The sequence below is a fragment of the Phaenicophaeus curvirostris genome, chromosome 22 (genome assembly GCF_032191515.1).
Source record: "Phaenicophaeus curvirostris isolate KB17595 chromosome 22, BPBGC_Pcur_1.0, whole genome shotgun sequence".
Taxonomy (NCBI): Eukaryota; Metazoa; Chordata; class Aves; order Cuculiformes; family Cuculidae; genus Phaenicophaeus; species Phaenicophaeus curvirostris.
In genome coordinates, this window is record NC_091413.1 from 2621114 (window position 1) to 2640554 (window position 19441).

Here is a 19441-nt window from a genome sequence, read left to right on the forward strand (position 1 = left end):
TCCAGGTCTGGAGTCCTCAACATAAGAAGGAGATGGAGCTGTTGGAGCGGGTCCAGAGGAGGCTACAAGGATGATGCGAGAGCTGGAGCACCTCCCGTACAAGGACAGGCTGAGAGAGTTGGGGTTGTTCAGCCTGGAGAAGAGAAGGCTACGAGGAGACCTTAGAGCGACCTTCCAGTACGTGAAGGGGCTACAAGAAAGCTGGGGAGGGGCTGTTCACAAACACTTGTAGTGATAGGACGGGGGGCAATGGGTATGAACTGGAGAGGAGCAGATTTAGGCTAGACATAAGGAGGAATTTCTTCCCAATGAGGGTGGGGAGGCCCTGGCCCAGGTTGCCCAGAGCAGGAGTGGCTGCCCCATCCCTAGAGGTGTTCAAGGCCAGGTTGGATGGGGCTTGGAGCCCCTGATCCAGTGGGAGGTGTCCCTGCCCATGGCAGGGGGTGGAACTGGATGGGCTTTGAGGTCCCTTCCAACCCAAACCATTCTATGATTCCATATTCCCAACCTCCAGCGAACTGACCCCGCGTGGGACCATTCCCAACTTGTCCATGTCAGCATCCCTGCAAAAAAACCCAGCATTGGGGTGTTGGGTGACCCTGCTTCATCCCGTTCATCCTGCCCATGAAGAGCTGTGTGGAGGCCACCACTCGCTGAGAGTAAATCACAGCCACAGGGACAAAAATAGGCGAAGATAATGATAATAAACAAAGGCAGCAGATGTTCTTCGTGACCATGCTCTGTGTTTTAAAATCTTTATTCTGAAATACTGCACTGCAATATCTGGATGCGTGATGCGTAGCCTAAAACCAGTATAAACGATCGGCCGACTCATTAGTAAAACAGGGAGAGCAATGGAAAAATTCCTGGCCGCCTCATACAAATCTGGGATCTGTTCTGAATGGAAAAATCCAGCCAGCTTTCAGCTCACACAATGGCATCCAGGCTCTATTGTGATGAAAGTGATGAACCTCAGCTTTAAAGAGGACAGCAATATCTAATCCCCGAGAGGTTGTGCACACACGCACAGGCAGAAGCGTCCGCGCACTTCCAGCTCTGCTAGAAGAAGCAAAGCAAATAAAAAATTGTGTTGATTTGACTTTTATGAAACCGCAGAATACCAACGCCACAAGAGGTCACCTTGCTCCTTTTCCTGGACCAAGGTGGTCAGCAGGGCTAATTCCTCCTCCTGTGTTCCTCACGACCCCCCCCTCCAGCATCCAATAATTGTGTTAAATAAGACTTTTGCTCATACAAAGATGCTCTTGACGGTGCCTGGCAGATCAAGCAGGTCTGGGAACTCTGATGGAAACAGGAGCTTGGCCTGGAGGTGAATCACTTGCGTATGGAAATGGCACCGAACATCTTATTTCCTTTCATTTCATGACGGTTCTATTTATGGCTGAGGTAAGACCTCATCGCCACATTCTGTCGTGGGTTCAGGTGCCCCTGGCCCTACTGTTTGTCTGATTTTAGTTTAGGTCCTTGTGACACAGGACGTATTTTCTCAAAATGTGGGGATTTCCACTTCAGGCCCTTCTCTCGGCCCTAAATTCATGTAAAACTTGCCACAAATGATGCAGGTTACACTGTTCTGTCTACAGTGCTCAATGGGTGGAGGATCAGAACTAAACCCGTTCTAATTAGCCTCATTAATCCATGCCACATTATATCGCCGTGTCCCCCAGCAAGCGTGATCCGGTCAGCTGGACCCACAAGCCCAGATGTCTTTCCTTCCTTGGATGATTATACTGCCTTTGGAGGAGTTACTGCAGATTTACGGCGCGGCTGATGGCAGCAGCAAATCCACCGCGCTCAGAAAATTAAAAACTAGATTAAGTAGTAACAGGATTGATGCCAATCCTTTTGACACTGCCGGTATAGAGTCACGCTGGGCATCGGCGCAGGAAGGACATGGAGCTGTTAGAGCGAGTCCAGAGGAGGTCACGGGGATGATTCAAGGGCTGGAGCATCTCCCATAGGAGGACAGGCTGGGAGAGTTGGGGTTGGAGAAGAGAAGGCTCCAGGGAAAACTTAGAGTGGCTTCTAGTACTGAAAGGGGCACCAGGAAAGCTGGGGAGGGGCTCTTCTTTTCTCCAGGCTGAACAACCCCAACTCCCTCAGCCTGTCCTTGTACGGGAGGTGCTCCAGCCCTCAGATCATCCTTGCAGCCTCCCCTGGACCCGCTCCCACAGCTCCATCTCCTTCTTATGTGACCCAAGGGGCAGAGGAGAAGGCGTCGGGGAACCACACGCTGGCACTTCCCAGCCCTGCCTGGAGGGGGCGCTCGGAGCCGGGGGGGGGGGGGCAATGCTGGGGGTGGGGGGGGTGGCGCGCGCGCACAGTGGGAAGGGAGGCGGGGTGGGGGGCGCGGGGCGCGCCGGCGGGAAAAAGGGTGGGAGGGGTGGGGGGGGTGGCGCGGGCGCGCGCGCGGCGGGGCGCGCCGGCGGGAAAAAGGGGGCGGAGGGAGGCGGGAGCGCGCGGCGCTGGGGGTTGCGCGTCCTCGGGTGCCGGGCGCGGCGGGAGATGCGTTCGCTCCGGCGCTGAAGCTGCGCGGCGGGGGTTGTGGAAGCGGCAGGATGACGGTGGAGTTCGAGGAGTGCATCAAGGACTCGCCCCGGTTCCGGTAAGAGCGAGCCGGGGGGGGAGAGGAGAAGGGGTCTGGGCGGTGGGGAAGGTGGGACACGCGCGCAGAGGGGCACAGGCGTGCGGACAGACACACAGACAGGCACACACAGGGACAGACAGACACACAGGCACACATACAGGGACAGACAGACACACAGACACGCACACACAGGGACAGACAGACACACAGGCACACATACAGGGACAGACAGACACACAGACACGCACACACAGGGGCAGACAGACATAGACATGCACACACAGGGACAGACAGACACACAGACACACAGACACACAGACATGCACACAGAGGGACAGACAGACACACAGACGCACACACAGGGACAGACAGACATAGACATGCACACAGAGGGACAGACAGACACACAGACACACATACATGCACACATAGGGACAGACAGACACAGACATGCACACACAGGGACAGACAGACACACAGACATGCACACACAGGGACAGACAGACACACAGACGCACATGAATGTGCACAGAGATACAGACAGACACACAGACATGCACACACAGGGACAGACAGACACACAGACACACAAACATGCACACAGACAGACACACAGACACACAAACATGCACACACAGGGACAGACAGACACACACAGACATGCACACACAGGGTCAGACAGACACAGACATGCACACACAGGGACAGACACACAGACACACAAACATGCACACACAGGGACAGACAGACACACATACGTGCACACACAGGGACAGACAGACACACAGACGCACAGTCACGCACACACAGAGGCACAGACAGGCACACAGAGACACGCAGACCCCCACACACGCATACACAGAGATGCAGACAGACAGACACGTAGACACACGCACGGACCCAGGCAGGGGAGCGTGGGAAGCGAGGAAGGGGCTCCCAGCCCCCCTTTTCCCCGGTGCTCTCCGAGGATGCCAGCGGCCTCCCCGAAGGCTGCATCCCGTTCTCGGCTGCCCTGGCAGCGAAGGGCGCAGTGGTGGCACCCAGCAGGCGGCTTTGGATCCCGTTTGGAACAGGGAAAACTGGCATCACCCCACGGGGAACATCTAGGCTGCGCTGATTGAAACCGCCCCGGGAGCTGGTGCGAAGAAACACGGTCATTTTCCACGCGGTCACGTTCCCATCTCTGCAAGGGTGGATTTTTTTTTTAAGTTGTTTTTTTTTTGAGTGGTTTTGAAAGAATCTGGGCTCTGACAACAAAAGGCTCCGTCTTGGCTGTGCTGTGTTTAAATCAGGCCCTTCCACAAATGCCCAGGGCTGGAGAGGAGCCTCTGTGGTCTGGGTAGAGATGCTCCATTGTGCCAGGAGCATCCTGGCGAGGTGGCTGGGTGGGCTGGGACATCCTGATGCTGGAGAGGGAGGATCGGAGCTTCCATAGCTCCCAATCCCCTGCTGCTTTCATACTGTGCCTGGATGGGGACGGGGGAAAGAAAGACAATAGCCTGCAGAAGCAAGTTGGCTGGCTGCGTGTGCAGAGTTCTCAAGGGGTCTTTGCTTCCCCGCAGACGTTTCTTGCTGGTCCTTCTCAAAACCTTTTCGTTTATTAAATAGAACAGGTGACATTTTCCTTGAAGAAAATGATTTCTTGGAATAGAATATTCATATGAAAGGCTGCAGCGGTCCAAACGATTGTCATTGCGTGTGTGGTTGTGCACAGCTGCAGGTAACACAAACACCTGGGCTAGAGCATCTTTGTTATCCCTTCCTGTGGGAATCTAGGGCTGTGCACAGGGTCCTCCTCCACACGTTTTAATTCTAGTTGCATGGTAAGATCCTGCTTTTTGTTGTTCCAAAGCTGGTTCCGAAAGCATCGTGGGGAGTGTGATGTGAGACGACAGGCTGGTCTTACTTGTGTGCCTGGCTGGAGTTTCTCATCAGGGAAAAGTTAGATGCCTGGACAGGTTTGCTGAAGGTATGAGCTCCTTCTCTAGACCTCTGCTCACTTGGCATCAATCTAGAATTCATCCTCCTCCCCTTTTTATCCTTTTTTTGACTGTCATTTTATCCCATTGTGCTGCAGAGCATGTGAACCGTTCGGTGGCATCTTTCCAGAGCAGTGACTTCACTGTCCAGATGTCTCGCTCCACATGGCAGTGACCCTTTTCCTGGTGACGTCAAGATTGATTGATATGTTTATTTATTTATTTTGCTTTCGGGGGGTGTGTGTGTGTGTGGGCTCCAGGCCAAGTTTCTTAGTATGCAGGCAACATCATTCTGCTCTGTCTGCTCCATCCATAAAAACAAAACAGCCCTTAGAGCTCCGTGTTGGACCTTTATCAAAAGCCAGTTGTTTAACCATGGAATTATGAACTATTTCCCAAATGGCCAGACACAGTCTGCCTCTTGCAGGGAGAACAAGAGATTAGACTGGAAAAATAAGCCTATATATTTCAGGAGGGCTGAAATATATGTATCAGGGGAAAGCGTAAGCTATGGACACCTCAAAAGGTGGCAAAACACTCACATTTGCAGGCCTGAGGCAGGAACAAAATAGTATTCTTCACATTTTCTCAAAGGGTACAGATTGTAGCCCTTTTCCTCCTTCCAACTCTTTAATTAGTTCACTTATTTGTTTGTAATGCAAGAGAAGCCTTAGGTACTGCTAAGGGACAGGGTTTCTTCCATTATGCAGGGCTGAGATGCTTATTAACATGTCCCTAAAGTCTTACAACTAAACAAAGGTAAACGACAATGCAAGCTACACTCAATAAAAAAATACAGACAAGCATGAAGGGGGAGAAGGTAGCCTATAATCCACTTTCTCAAGAGGGATTGAGACAGCAATAGCTAAAGCTGTAGGAAACATCTGCGGAAGAGGCAAAAAATTAATCCAGATTTCCCCTTCCAGGCTCTAAGCTAGGAACCTCCCTCCCTTTCCTGCCGGCACCCAGGGCTGCAGGGAGCCCCTCTGCGCTTCCCGGTGAAGAAACGTGTGTGTTTTACACTTGGCTTGTTCCCTGTGACTGTGAGCCTAAGAGAAAATCAAATTATTTTCTATTGTAGGCAGGGAGGAGAAAAACCTCCAAAGAAAATATTGCACAGATGTAAACAGAACAGTTTATTAAGCATCCTGTAATAAGGCTACCAAACCAGTCTGCTTCAGCAATCAAATCCAATTGCGTGTCAAACCACTCCTGATCAATACTCAAAATACACTTGGTCCATCACTGCTTCCTTCTTCAGAGGGACCAGTTGCTGCAAAGAAAACTTTGGTCTGCAATCTCATTCCTTATGTATATGTGGATCCTCTGAGTGGCAGATCCAGCCTTATTTCTATAAGACACCTTGTAGAGACACGTATATTCCGTTCCAGTAAACAAATATAATCACCTTGAAAGACCAGTTCTAGCGCATTTGAATACAACCCCAAGAGATGTTGTGGCTTTCAGTTCCTTGATGTGCAGAGCCCTCTGTTTAACCAGCACCGGTCCTGGAAATCTAGGAACATGTTTCCTAGTATTGTGGAATGGATTGAGTTGGAAAGGACCTCAAAGCCCACCCAGTCCCACCCCTGCCATGGGCAGGGACACATCCCACTGGATCAGGGGCTCCAAGCCCCATCCAACCTGGCCTTGAGCACCTCCAGGGATGGGGCAGCCACCAGTTCTGAGCAAAATGTTTCTTGTTCCCCTCAGTCATGGAAGCTGGCGCTCTGGAGGGGTGCAGAGAACCCGTTACTGCCCTTACCCTTGCAGATCTGTTAAGCAACAGCGCTAGATGTGTAAATTTGGCTCATTCTTGCTAAATGGAAAGTCCTCCGCCGTACTGCCAGCTCCCAAGGCTTCCCCCTTCATTCCCTCCTCACCCAGGGAAGACCTGCTCGATACTAAGGGATGGGTAGGGGCAGCTTTGCTCCTTCTGGGTGTAAATGCACCCTAGGAGGACAAGGGAAGAGCAGGGACAAATTGCAGAGGTCGTAGTGCTCTGTGGGTCCCAGAAAACCCCAAATGCCTCTGTGGTAATACCCACAAGGGAGGGAAATAAGGGATTTTCTTAACTAGCAGTTGCTGTTGTAGTTGTTGTTGCTTCTAAGTAACCTTATTAATGAGAGTTGTTGTGAGGCGAGGGTTGCCCTCTGCAGAGTGGGCAGCAGGGTGAGCCTGGCGATGCTGTGCTCGCACCACGACTGCGATGCTGGAATCTTCTCCCAAGGAGCCCTTACGGCTGCCGGCACCTCAGGGGACAGACAGCTAACTGCATCCCTCCGTAGACATCCAAGCCCCAGGCCACCGTGGGACCTCTGTGCTGCTTGGCAGGTAAGGGAGACCTGCAATTGAGGTGTAGGCTGCGAGACAACCGTGTACGTGCCCAGGTTTTAGGGGTGCCAGTGTTCACTTCCCCCATGCCTTGCAGGCTCTTAGCTGGAACGCGGTGGTGCTGGAGCTCCCGGGAGTCCCTGGAGCAGCGCTGTCATCAGGCAGTGACCCAGGGACACAGGCAGAGACGTTTATTCTAGCAGCGTGCAGCTCCGTCTGCGTGTTATTGCGGCTCTCATTAGGCAGAGAGAAATGCAGGCGTGTAATTCTAGCTCCACGAAAGACACGAGGAAAAATAATCTGTCATTGCCAGAGGAAAAGAAAGTAGAAAAACAAGTCCATTTAGAAAATATTTTCTAACTCTTACTAGGGTGTTTCAAGCAGAATGGGAAGAATTAAAACCCTGAGTCAAACTGATCTTGCTAAATCTGATAACAAACTGGAATAGATGTGTTTAAAGCCAGCAAAACCAGTTTTAATTGCATCCACTCTGTGTGAATATGAGTTAGTGAAGGCCTCTACAGAAAAGAGCGGCGGTGGCCTCTGTGTGCTTTGTGTCCGTTGATGCCGCACGCTGTTGGTGGGCAGTTTGAGGTAACCCCAACTTATCAGCTTAAGTTGCTTAAAAGCAAATTAAAAGTTACACCCAGAGCGGTCAAAGGAAGGCTCTTCATCTCTTTAAGTCAGTTTAACAAAAGGAGCACATGCATTGATTTGAAATTGGGTTTTGTTACACAAGGTTTCTTATGTAAGCAAGATCCCTGCTACCAGTTGCCGCTGCAAGATGTGCCTACGCAGAGAGCTTCTTTTTGAGTCAGAGACTAATGAGTACAATTGCCATCGGTTGCTGCTTTAGTAGCACGAGAGAGGAGATACTATCACAAAAGCAGCACGGTATCTATATCAATCATAATACCTGTCTTTATTCTGTTTCTTATCTCTCTATCATTGCACTTCTGGAGGTTCTGAAGCACATAAAGGGAGACGTGAAAGCAAAGGTGTCACCATATAGTCACCTTCTCTCACAGAATCAGCCAGGAGATGCTCTCCCAGGTACAACAGTGCATCCTGTCCCTCCAGCCCCTAAATATCTGTACCTCAGTGTGGTGCTTTGTGGATGCAGCGAGGCTTTGTTTCCCCTCCTGACTTGCAGCCTTCCTTTTTCAGCATCGCTTTGATCCCAAGTCAGTAATAGAGAACCAAATCTGGCCTTTGCTGGGGTTCTGCTGGGGCTTGGTTCATGATGGGCTCCGTCTATTAGGTTGACTTCTCCCACCCATGTGTATTTGAGGCAGCTTGTTGCTGATGGGCCTTCTGGAGCCTGTGGCTTCGACAGCTTCACCCAAAGGGGCCTCCTTTGCAGTCGAGGCTGTTCTTGCATCAGCCGAGTGGTTTTGCAGAAGTTTTTGCAAAATGTAAAACTTTGGCTGTCGGGGCCTTCCAGAGGGCAACACCACAAGGAACCCTTGTCCTTGTCCTCCTTGGCTGACCAAAAGCCACTGAGAAAGCCAACATTAGGATTTTGCTTGCTGCTAGTTTTCCAGCTGTAGTAAAGAATGGAAGAGGGTTGAAGTTAGATGACAAAGCTTGCTGAAAGGAATAAAGACAGAAGAGCAGTAACCCTGTGGTGGAAGAGGGTAATGAGACCCAGAGGTAATGTGGCTGAGAGATGCTGATGCTGGCTTATCTGTGCTATTAAGTTATGTGTGTGGGAGTCATCCGTTCCTCCTCGGAGAGTGCCACATGCCTTGATAACTGCACTTTGCTGGTTGTCTTGGCACCAGGCAGTGTCTCTGGATTCCAACCCCGGTCCTCGAAGGGCTGCTGCTTGGCCAAGTGAGCATGTAGGGTAAGAGTTCAGTGAAACATTTCTTGGCGTAGCCTCATTCATATGGACTCTAGACAGGCTCCTGTCGAAATGTGCGTTACTGCAAAGCCAGCGAGCTTTGCGTTCTAGGGCTAAGTCAGAGTCCGTTGTCACTCACACTGCTGCAGGTCAGGAAGCTGGAAAGATGCCACGAAACCAGTTTTGTGGAGGTGATGGGAAGCAATGGTGTGGAGCTTTCATCTGAAGGGAATGCAGGCTCTCTGCTAGCTGGAGTGGAGACTGGGGAGTCCAGGGGCTGAGGGCTACAGCTTACTTTGGCACTCAGCGACTGTGCGAGTGAGAAAAGTCCCTTTTATTCATTTCAACAGCTCCTCTGTTTCATTTTCCTCAACTTAGGGAAAGGGACAGGATGGAAGGGTCACAATGTGTGTCTGAGTCAAGAGCCTGCGAAATAATTAGTGTTTGTGATGACAAAGCACCTTCAGTAGCGTGATGCCATCAGCACGGATTGATTAAGCATTCGTCTCTGGTGACCTCTTAAGGTAGGGAGGAGCGGGAGGTTTAGGCTGAACATTAGGAAAGAATTTTTCATGGAAAGGGTCATTGGTCCCTGGCAGAGGCTGCCCAGGGAGGGGGTTGATTCACCTTCCCTGGAGGGGTTTAAGGGACGGGTGGACGAGGCGCTGAGGGACATGGTTTAGTGTTTGATAGGAACGGTTGGACTGGATGATCCGGTGGGTCTCTTCCAACCTGGTGGTTCTATGATTCTATGATTCCAGCACCGGGCTCCGAGGGGAGGAAAGCTAGAAAGGAGGGCGACGTACTGCTGCACACACCAAGGACCTCTCCCAGCCTGCCTGAGAGAAGCCATCTGCTTGCCTTGGTTTATTTATGCCTCCTGGAGACAGGAAGGCATGTCCTGGAGTCAGGCTGCATTTTTTTTTGGACTCAGTGGCATCATCAAGGCTGCTTTCCAGTCTGGTCAGGGAGAAGGGATGGAGCAGCATGGTGGAGAGTCTTTTGCCTGGAGGAGCTCAGACGGCGTGTCTGGCAGCTCTCCCCAGCTGGGCTCCCCTCCGCCAGACAATCCGAGATGGGAGCTTGTCACGTGTTCCCGATGTTATCGGTGATGTAGCCTCTATTAATCTGGGTGCTTTTGCAAAGTTTTGCACTGTCAGTAGGGCAGTTCAGCATTGACCTATAATCACTGGATAAGGAATAAAGCTCTGTCTCATCTGCTAATGCACAGATCAGGGCATTGCAAATTCCACTACAACTCCTGAGTTAGCTAAATCCATGCCGAGGGGTCTTGCAAGCCCCTTTCTGCACTTAAACATTTGTAGGGTACATAAAATAGAACCACAGAATCATAGAATGGTTTGGGTTGGAAGGGACCTTCAAGCCCATCCAGTTGCACCCCCTGCCAGGGGCAGGGACACCTCCCACTGGATTGGGGGCTCCAAGCCCCATCCAACCTGGCCTTGTACCCCTCCAGGGATGCTAACCCCGTAAAGCCTCGACTCCAAGCATCCTAAACTGCTCTGCTCTCAAGGGGCAGTTGAAGAGCTGAAGGAGGAGAAAGGAATGAAGATCAAGCACAAGAACTTTAGAATCCCAAGCTTTTCTGAAGTGGCAACGGTCCCTTTAAAACCCGGTTTCATAACACTATGAAATTTCAACCACAGTATTAATTTTTATTTTTTAGGAAGGCCAGTAGAACCATGAGCTTTTCTGGCTTCCTGAGCGTGGGCTTTGCTTAAAAAACCCCAGGCTACTGCTAACTTTATCTGGGATAAAGAAAAGAGCCCTAGAAACAGACCTGCAGTGCAAGTTTGGATGGATTTTGGGAGCAAGACAGAATGTTTTCCTGGAGCCAAGAGTGCTTGCTTGTTTGCTGGCTTGCAGATCTCCTCTACATCAGGGCTGGATTCTGATTTCAGACATTTACAGTCATCCCTGACTGCTGTTTCCCAAGTGTTTGTTACGCACCCAGGTTCTTAGCTCTTCCCATAGTTGATGTGGTGCCTGTCTAACGTAAAACTTGCTTTAAAAATGAGAGTGGAAAGGAAGTGGGGAAAAAAAAAGTAGATTTGGCTCTGTGCTAACGCGATGCCGTGCTAAGTTTTCGTGTGGGGAAAGGAAGAGGAGCCAAGAGCAGAAGTTGTTCTCTCTTAGACCAACTACTACAGACTTGGAGGGAGAGGGGGAAGCAGGCATCGTAGCCCGTATGGAAGGCTGAGATTTTTATCTGCCAGTAGCTTTCTAATTGCTTCTTTATCTTCTCTGAGGCCCTGCAGAGCCTGCTCTGTTAAGATATTGGAACGCACAAGATGTGGAATTTAAGCTGCAGACTTCCCTGCGTGGAGGACGTTGGAGTGCTGGGGACCTGTATGTCTCAGTCCCCGGCCAAGGGGATGGACTGCACGGCCTGACCACAGCCCCAAGGAGATGGGTGGTATCTTCTAGGCTGCCTGGAAGCGAATTGCATCTCTGCTTCCCTAGCATGTAAGCTGCCAGCCATCCTCTCTGTAGGACCCCGTAGGACAGGGAGCAGAGCTAGGACGCTGAACAATTCTTCCTGCGACCCACAAGGAGGGTGGAGGCTGTTTTCCTCCAGCTCCACTGCATCCGTGCCCAGCTGCAGCCAGACTGGCCTCAGCCCAGAGGGAGCTGCCCACAACTGCAGTCACAACACCCACGGTGGCCACGTACCAGCAGGGGAAAATGCTCACATGTTGTTGTGTGAGCTGCTAGGAGAGAGGGAAAACCATTTCTACTTCAATTGCAGCGGGTTAGAGGAGAGGACAGGGTATGCTGGAGACTCTGTTCCTCTACAAGGCTTAGAGAAGTCATAGAATCATAGAATCACCAGGTTGGAAAAGACCCACAGGATCATCGGGTCCAACCATTCCTATCAAACACTAACCCATGTCCCTCAGCACCTCGTCCACCCGTCCCTTAAACCCCTTCAGGGAAGGGGACTCAACCCCCTCCCTGGGCAGCCTCTGCCAGTGCCCAGTGACCTTTTCTGAGAAAAAAATTTTTCCTAATGTCCAGCCTGAACCTCCCCTGGTGGAGCTTGAGGCTGTTCCCTCTCGTCCTGTCCCCTGTCACTCTTGCTGCGTGTGGTTTAGCGGTGGACTTGACAGTGTTAGGTTTATGGTTGCGCTCGATCTTAAAGGTTTTTTCCAACCTAAATGCTTCTGTGGTTCTGTGCGTGGTGGGGAGGAACCTGGCTTTGCCACCAGTCCTGTGCATGAGAGCAGAGCTGAGGCATGCAGGTGTCTGCCCTGCCAAAGCAGGTGAGGCAAGAACAGCCCGGGTCAGAGCAGCAGTGACTCAGCCACACGTGTTGCTGCAGGAGCTGGTTACTCCTCTGAGCCACTGCTCCCAAAAGCAGAACGTGCAGCGAGATAATTGCCCCTGCACAAACCTCTTGGCAAAGCCTTCCGTTCATTTCACTCGGTGGGTACACGTTTGGGCTTACAGGAGAGGGTTTGCTTTAACACAGCGTAGAATCATAGAGTCACCAGGTTGGAAGAGACCCACTGGATCATCGAGTCCAACCATTCCTATCAAACACTAACCCGTGTCCCTTAGCACCTCGTCCACCCGTCCCTTAAACCCCTCCAGGGAAGGTGACTCAACCCCCTCCCTGGGCAGCCTCTGCCAGTGCCCAGTGACCCTTTCCATGAAAAATTCTTTCCTAATGTTCAGCCTAAACCTCTGCAGGTTTAGGTGGTTCAGCCTAAACCACCTTATCTGCAGGAGAAGTTCACTTTGCTTATGTGCCAGGTCTCTTCTTGAGGGAGACGGAGAACATTCTGTTGCTCTGATTGGAACCATAGAATGGTTCTGGTTCTGTGAATCTCCTTGTGGTTCGCAGGAATAATTGTTCAGTAACCTAGCCAGGTTTGGATTGGAAGGGACCTCGAAACCCATCCAGTTCCACCCCCTGCCAGGGACAGGGACACCTCCCACTGGATCAGGGGCTCCAAGCCCCATCCAACCTGGCCTTGAGCCCCTCCAGGGGTGGGGCAGCCACCAGTGGGCCACCTGATAGTTAACCATCACTTAATTCAGAATGGAATAAGACACACGTGTGTGTGGTTTCTGGGATTAATTGTTCTAGAACAGAACTTTTACTGGATATGGCGAGGGAATGGCTCAGAAGCAGAGCTGTATATTCATTACAGTGGATCAAAGGGGTGACGTCAGAACTCATGGGTGGCACATCCCAGAGTGAAGTGCTCATTCATTCCTTAAATAAGCATACAGTGGCACAGTCTAAACAGATTATATAATATCAGGGAGTGAGATAATCTGTTCTCCACATACCCGGTCTGCTTCATCATGCTACAGCTAGGCTTAATAATTAACATATTCTTTATTAAAGGCTGCTGCTAACAGAAACAGCCTGTGTGAACACATGTGTAAATGCATACGTGCCCATGCGGTGTTCCCAAGGGTTGGATGCATCTGCCTCTTGATAAGGGAAGAGAATATTTTATGGGACTAAGATTTAGCTGCATGGCCCTTGTATACATGTGTTCGGATGCCCAGAGGAACAGACATAATAGCTCGTAGTGGGACTCTGCATCCAAGCAGCTGTGCCAGTCTTTATTTCACAGTACATGGGGGAGACTGACGTACAATTTTGTCTGCTTAATTTCTGACCATCAGGCTGAAAATGCACGATATTATGTGCATAGATGTTACAGACACGGTATATCTGCAAATATAGCTGCAGTTAAGCGTCTCCGTGGGCATAGAGAGCAGCTGGAGGAGGTTTGTCTGTACTCCCACAACAAAGAAAAGTTAGATTATGGAAGTATATATATTTTTGCCTTGCTTTGAGGCCATTTTATGCGCTTGAGAAGAACACCAGCACAGTCCTGCTACATTTGCAATATTATGGGAGCGCAGAAAACCCTGTAACTACTTCGAAGAGTGGCTATTAAGGCATGTCAGTTGTGCCTGCTCTGTTCTAGCTCAGCGAAACAATAGTATTTCCCACAGCTCAGTTTCTTCCCAGAATATCACCCCTTTGTTCTCTCTGATAAACCCAGTTTTTGGCAGGAAATATGGATTTGTCGCCGCGCTGTGACCTCGACCCAGGATGTAGGAAACAGCCACTGTGACAGCATAGCAGGAGGCCCCTTTTCCCTTCCCCTTCCTTTTCCCTTTCCGTTCTCCTTCCTTTCCTCACCCAGCACTTCCCACACGCTTCTCTTCCCACACGCTTCCCAACTTTTCTTGCTGGCTCCGTCTGGAGGCTGGTACTTAGATGGTGCTCTCAGATTTGCTGAGAACAGCTACCTGAAGGTTGGAGGAAGAGAAAGCAGCGAGCTGACGTTCCTAAGCAGCCAAAGAGTGTAATAAAACCAGTTCTACCAGACTGAGTTTAGGAGTTTGGAATCCTTGGTGTGCCACTGACTCATCTGAATTGAGAGATAATGTCAAAAACTGTGGGACAGTGCTGAACAGGGCTGAGGCTCTGGAAAACTCCAGGCTGGGAAAGGACTTACCTGAGAAGTCAAAATGCTACGGCATCCAGCCTCGCGACTTGTGTTCATACTTATTTTTTAGTTTAGTGCTCCACGCTTCTCTTCTACCTGCAGTTCTGAACCGTGTGGGTTGAGGTGAGATGCGTGAGACGCCAAGAAATCAAGAAGTGGAGGCTTCTAGCTAGATTTTCAGTATGGAGGAGGAGCATCTCTGAATCCTACAGGCTGAACCCTGTTGTTCTGACCCTTGACTTTGTGCCTCAGTTCTGTTTCTGCTGCTGGGAGCCGGTTGCCACAATGCCAGCTTTGTTCCCCCTTGCCTGGGCCACATCATTCAGTACAGAGGATGTATTAATTTTTACTCCAAGCAGCGCTGGTCCCTCTTTCCTGCCCATTGATTCGCTCTGTTCCTAACATTTTAGCTTTTTATGTGAGCTTCCCTGCTTGTATACGAGCCTAACCATCCTATTTCCAGAGCAGGGTCCAAGACCACGTTGTGCGTGGAGCAGGACAGTAAGGTTCATCCTGCAAGGGTGATTCACCAGCTCAAAGGGATGTGGCACAGCTAAACAATCTGTAGCTGGTAGAAGTCCTGCTAGCTGCACTCAAAAGAACGTCCTTTTCTAAAGCTTGATGAGTGAGACACTAATCCTTTACATGAGAATTAATTCCCCAGTCCCAGCCACATCACAGCAGTTCTCTTCCCCCTGGAGAGGTGTAGGAGGAAGTCAGAGCTCGAAAAATGGGACCGTACCCAACCCTTAAGGGTAATATGTAAAAGCAAGGGATGAGTAGTGTCTAGGATGCTTTTTCCTGTTTCCCCAAGCAAGGCTCCAGCAGCACCAGCTGAAGTATCATGTCCGTGAGCTCTCATCCCTTGAGGAAAGGGTTGTTGCTTAATGCTGTCAGTGCTCTGCAGGGAAAAACCAGTTGTTTTGTGGCACTGGGACCCAGCAAAAATGATCCCCAGCTCTCCTAGGGCAAAGGAAGGGGCAAGGACCCTTCCCTTATTGCCCCCCAGGTCAGTCAGCGCTTCTGCTGCCAGGGAGGGCAGGACCTTCGCTGTGTTTGGCAGGACACGACGCAGGAAAAGCCTTTCAGAGAGAGACAAAAGGAGCAGAGAGGGTTGGGGAGCTCCAGTTCTGAGCCAAGACCCAAGGGAGGGAGAGAAAAAAGAAACAAGGAGCTTTCAGTGCTGAGAGAGATCCCTGCTGGGGGAGGGTGGATGGAGCTAAACTGTGGTCTAGGGGAAGTCTCGACAAAGCCTGCTGGAGCTTGTCCAGCCCTGTTGGTAAACGGATGCTGCTGAGTTCACTTGGGGAGAAGACAGAACCGTTTGATACAAGGTTTTTTTTGATAAATCCATTTTTCTTGTAAAAGAAAACAAATATCTGAGGAGTCACGTGGCTGTGTTTCTTTCTTTGGCTCAGGAAAGAATATTCCTTTATTCAGGCATAGGAATGGTTGGACTCGATGATCCGGTGGGTCTCTTCCAACCTGGTTATTCTATGATTCTATGATAGGGGCACTGCAAAAGCTCAATCCTTGCGGCGCAGGAAGGGAAATGCCTCTGATGAGCAGACCGAGCAACCTTTGCAGTGAGGTTGTGCCTTGCAGCTTTGTCATTCTTCTGCAAAATAAATGTTCAGAAGAGAAGGGAAGGTAGAGATCCATTCGGTTTGGTAGCCAGAGAAATTACTAAGCAGAAGTGGTGCTATGCTGTGATGAGCTACAGATGGAAGTTGTCGTGTGGTGGTTACCAGATGATCTTTGTCAGTTCATCAGCGTTGGTGCACATGGTTGGCCTGGGAAATGGTCCGCAAGGAGGATCCATCACTTTGAGGTGCTCGGCTCAGCGTTTTAAGTGAGAGGTGACTTTCGGTGAACTGAAGGGCACGAGAACAACGCTGAACAAGAAACGGGTAATCCTGACTGCTGTGACAAGTGAAGAACCCCGTTTGCCCTGAGGATGGTGCCTTTTTAAAGTTAACTGTCTGAATTACTGTCAGTCAGGCTGTAAAATCCCCGAGAGGTCGATGTTCCTAACTGGTTTTACCATAGTTTGCACAGACATCCGTATAGGGCTGGTCTGAAACCACCGAAAGGTTGTGTAGAGAAGAGGCACCATCCTAGGGAAGCGGTTTAGGTCAATACTGGTTCCTGACCTGATGTGCCTAGCACCACCAAGTCAGTTTTCTAATGGGGTTTTCCTTTTCACACACACTGCAATAGCAGCATCAGAAGAGTGCGAGTTGTATGACATTGTTGGGCTGCTTCCTTCTCTCTCAAGATTTGAGAAGCAGCTCAAGTACTGTGGGCAGGAGTAGGAAATAATTTGCTGCAACTTCTGTCAGAATTTCCCCCCTAGGCTGCAGTGATGAGTGATGAAAAGTAAAGTGCCTTCTGTAGAGCGTTTCCCTTCTGTTTTATGCACGTGTTATGGTCTGCAGATCCATCAGGGTTGGACAGCGAGACATCCAGATGCTCAAGTTGCTATTGTCTCCTTGAACATTTGGCTGTGGGTTGCAAAAGAGAAGATGGAGAAACCTGTTATCGTGAGATTCATTACATAAGGAGTGCATTAAAAGAGCTAAGGAACAGTTTAATCTTTAAGCTGTTAAATCCAAGAGTAATTTAGGTTGGAAGAGACCTCTGGAGGTCACCTAATCCAATGCCCTTCTCAAAGTAGGACCTGTGTCTTGATGCTAGAGGAGCTGAGACTGGTTATCTGAAAGTAATGATGGAGAATTCAATGTGTGGGAAAAGCACTCGGTAAACTCAAAGACTTTAAGAAATAGTCCTTTTTGTAACTGGAACATTAATGAGAAGCAAATGCTTGTGTAAATAGCCGAATGTATAAAAGCCATATCTGGTATGAGATATCTCTTAAAGAGAGGTATCAGTTTTTCTAAGTGTTAATGTGCTGGTTTAAAGTCAGTGGAGCTCCATGCGACCAAAATACAAGCTCTTATTCATCTCGCTTCAAAACTCTGTCTAAACATACACCTCCAGCCTCTCAGCAGGAGAAGAGTCACAAGCTGGCATTTAGCATGTTTCAGACAAAGACTGGGTATTCCTGGAGGTCTGCAAAACGTGTGGAATGTTAGTGATACTATTATCAAAGCTAGAGCTAAGCTAAGTTTGGGCGCTGCGTCTCCTCAGCCATGAGAAAACATATTCTACATAGAAATGGGAATTCTACATAGAATCATAGAATAGTTTACGTTGGAAGGGACCACTCCACTTTGTGAACTGTCCCTCCCCAGCTTTCTTGTAGCCCCTTCAGGTGCTGGAGAGTCATTGTAAGGTCTAACCATGCATCTAACTCCGTGGAAAATATGAGAAAATAGAGCACCAAATACCCGGAAAACATCTGCATTCATGTACCAGTGAAAACCAGATTTGGCCAATCTGTTTTTCATGTCTTAATGATCTACTTGGAGGTTCTTGTAGCATTCAAAAGCTGTGCTGAGACCACCCCGACTGCTTGTAAGAGCCAAACAGCAAGCTGATGTCACTTGCTGGCTGTATTGGCTTGCTCTTAGCTAGCTAGTAATCCAACCCCTGTCTTGCAGCGATCCCTAACTCTACTGCCTGTTGGGACTTCATAAAAAGTGAAGAGCTGAGCCTGCTAGCTACTTGTAGTTCCATAGCAGGAAAGGAGTTGAAGCTGATAGGTTTGATGACAAGTTCAAGTGTTTGAGCACTCATTAGGATCACAAAGGGAAAAGAAATTTTTCAGTGGAGCCTTTGAAAAAAACAACAAACGAGAATAAACCACCGGGGAGAGAGATGAGGACCCTGCGTCTCAGAATCGTTTCAGTGTCACTTACATCATCTGAGCTTCTGCTGTTCTACCTCAGGTTTTTTACTACAGAAAACTCCCCAAGGATCAAAAAAGCATCAGTATGGCCTTGCACATCTGCATCATTCCTGTAGCCATCTGTAGAGAGATTTTAGTCAAGATTAAAAATACAGCTTATTCCATTATCCTGCAACAAAACCAGGAGACTCGGACCACTAAAACCAGCTCTTCTATTGCCATTTCTCCATTAAGTAATTGGTAGACTTTATCCCAAAGACCGATACATTTTAATGATGAGTAAAATCCCCTCCACGCTCCTTACTTCACAAGAGTGGCACTAAATGAATTACTCTTTTCAAAACATAACATGAACCTCAGATAAGGTAATAAAAGCAATTCAATTAGTTTTTGAAGTGACTTAAATGTGAGTGGCTTTAAAATTATTCAGATGATCTGTTTTTCCCTAGCTTTCTCCCACTTATCCAAAACACGGCGCAGGTCCTGGACTGAGGCAGCAGTTTCCACAGGGAGGAGATCAGCAGAGCTGCAGATGAACTGCTCTGTCGTGCGCTGAAAAGGGAAACGTGGGGAAGCACACATCGACCTAGAGGGAGAGGTGATGGTCTGAGAACGAAAAGGCTGCTGACTGCACAAAAGTGGTTAAAAAGAACAGGTAGCAGAAAGCGTTATTGCTCCAGTGAGTACAAGTGGATCAGACCGGCGTGTGGAATTAGCATAACACTTACTATAAATAGATTTATCTGGGCCAGAGTAAATCTCAGCTGTTTTGACCAGAACGAGAAGTCACCTCTAAATGAAGCAGATCCTTGCTGTGTGTTCAATCACAAAGAAATGCTTAGGTACAGCTGAAGCCAGCTGAGAGCTCTGCCCAGGGTAACTCTTGGGGAGGTTAACCCCTTTTTAATTGGAAAGAAATGAAGAATATAGATGTTTGTGTGTGTTCCCTTGAAAGAGGGGAAGGCTTTTAGTTGCCCTCAATCTCCCTCCGTTCTTTGCAACAGGACCTCTCCCAGCCAAGGTGGAGGTGTGGGTTAGTGCTCAGCCCACAGCTGGTTTTACTGGTGCCCTCTTCCCTTTCCCCAGCCCCTTGGCCCATCCTCGTGTTCGGCCTTCTGCAAGTTCTCTCTGGCTGTTATGTTTTCCTTCTGATTTATGGTTTCCTGTGGGCTTGGAGGAATGCGAGGCAGGAGTTGCGTTCTGCTTTGTCACTTCTGAGCAGAAAGGGAAACGGAGATGAGGAGCAACAGGTCTTGGTTTTCGTGGAGGTTTGCAGGCTGATAGCAGAGCTTGAGCAAGGATCAGAGCAGCCCTGTGGTGATGGACCAGACACTGCTTGCCTTGCTGAAGTGCTGACAGCAC

The 19441-nt window shown here is 49.5% G+C and overlaps 1 protein-coding gene across 1 annotated transcript in view; it reads left to right on the plus strand.

Annotated features, from left to right (window-relative positions):
* Positions 1-2522: 2522 nt before the first annotated feature.
* The window catches only part of ACAP3 (ArfGAP with coiled-coil, ankyrin repeat and PH domains 3), a 78461-nt gene continuing 61542 nt past the window's right edge, over positions 2523-19441 (plus strand). The window contains 1 exon segment of the mRNA XM_069874764.1: positions 2523-2626. Coding sequence (XP_069730865.1) covers positions 2580-2626 — 47 coding nt within the window. The 5' untranslated portion in view covers positions 2523-2579.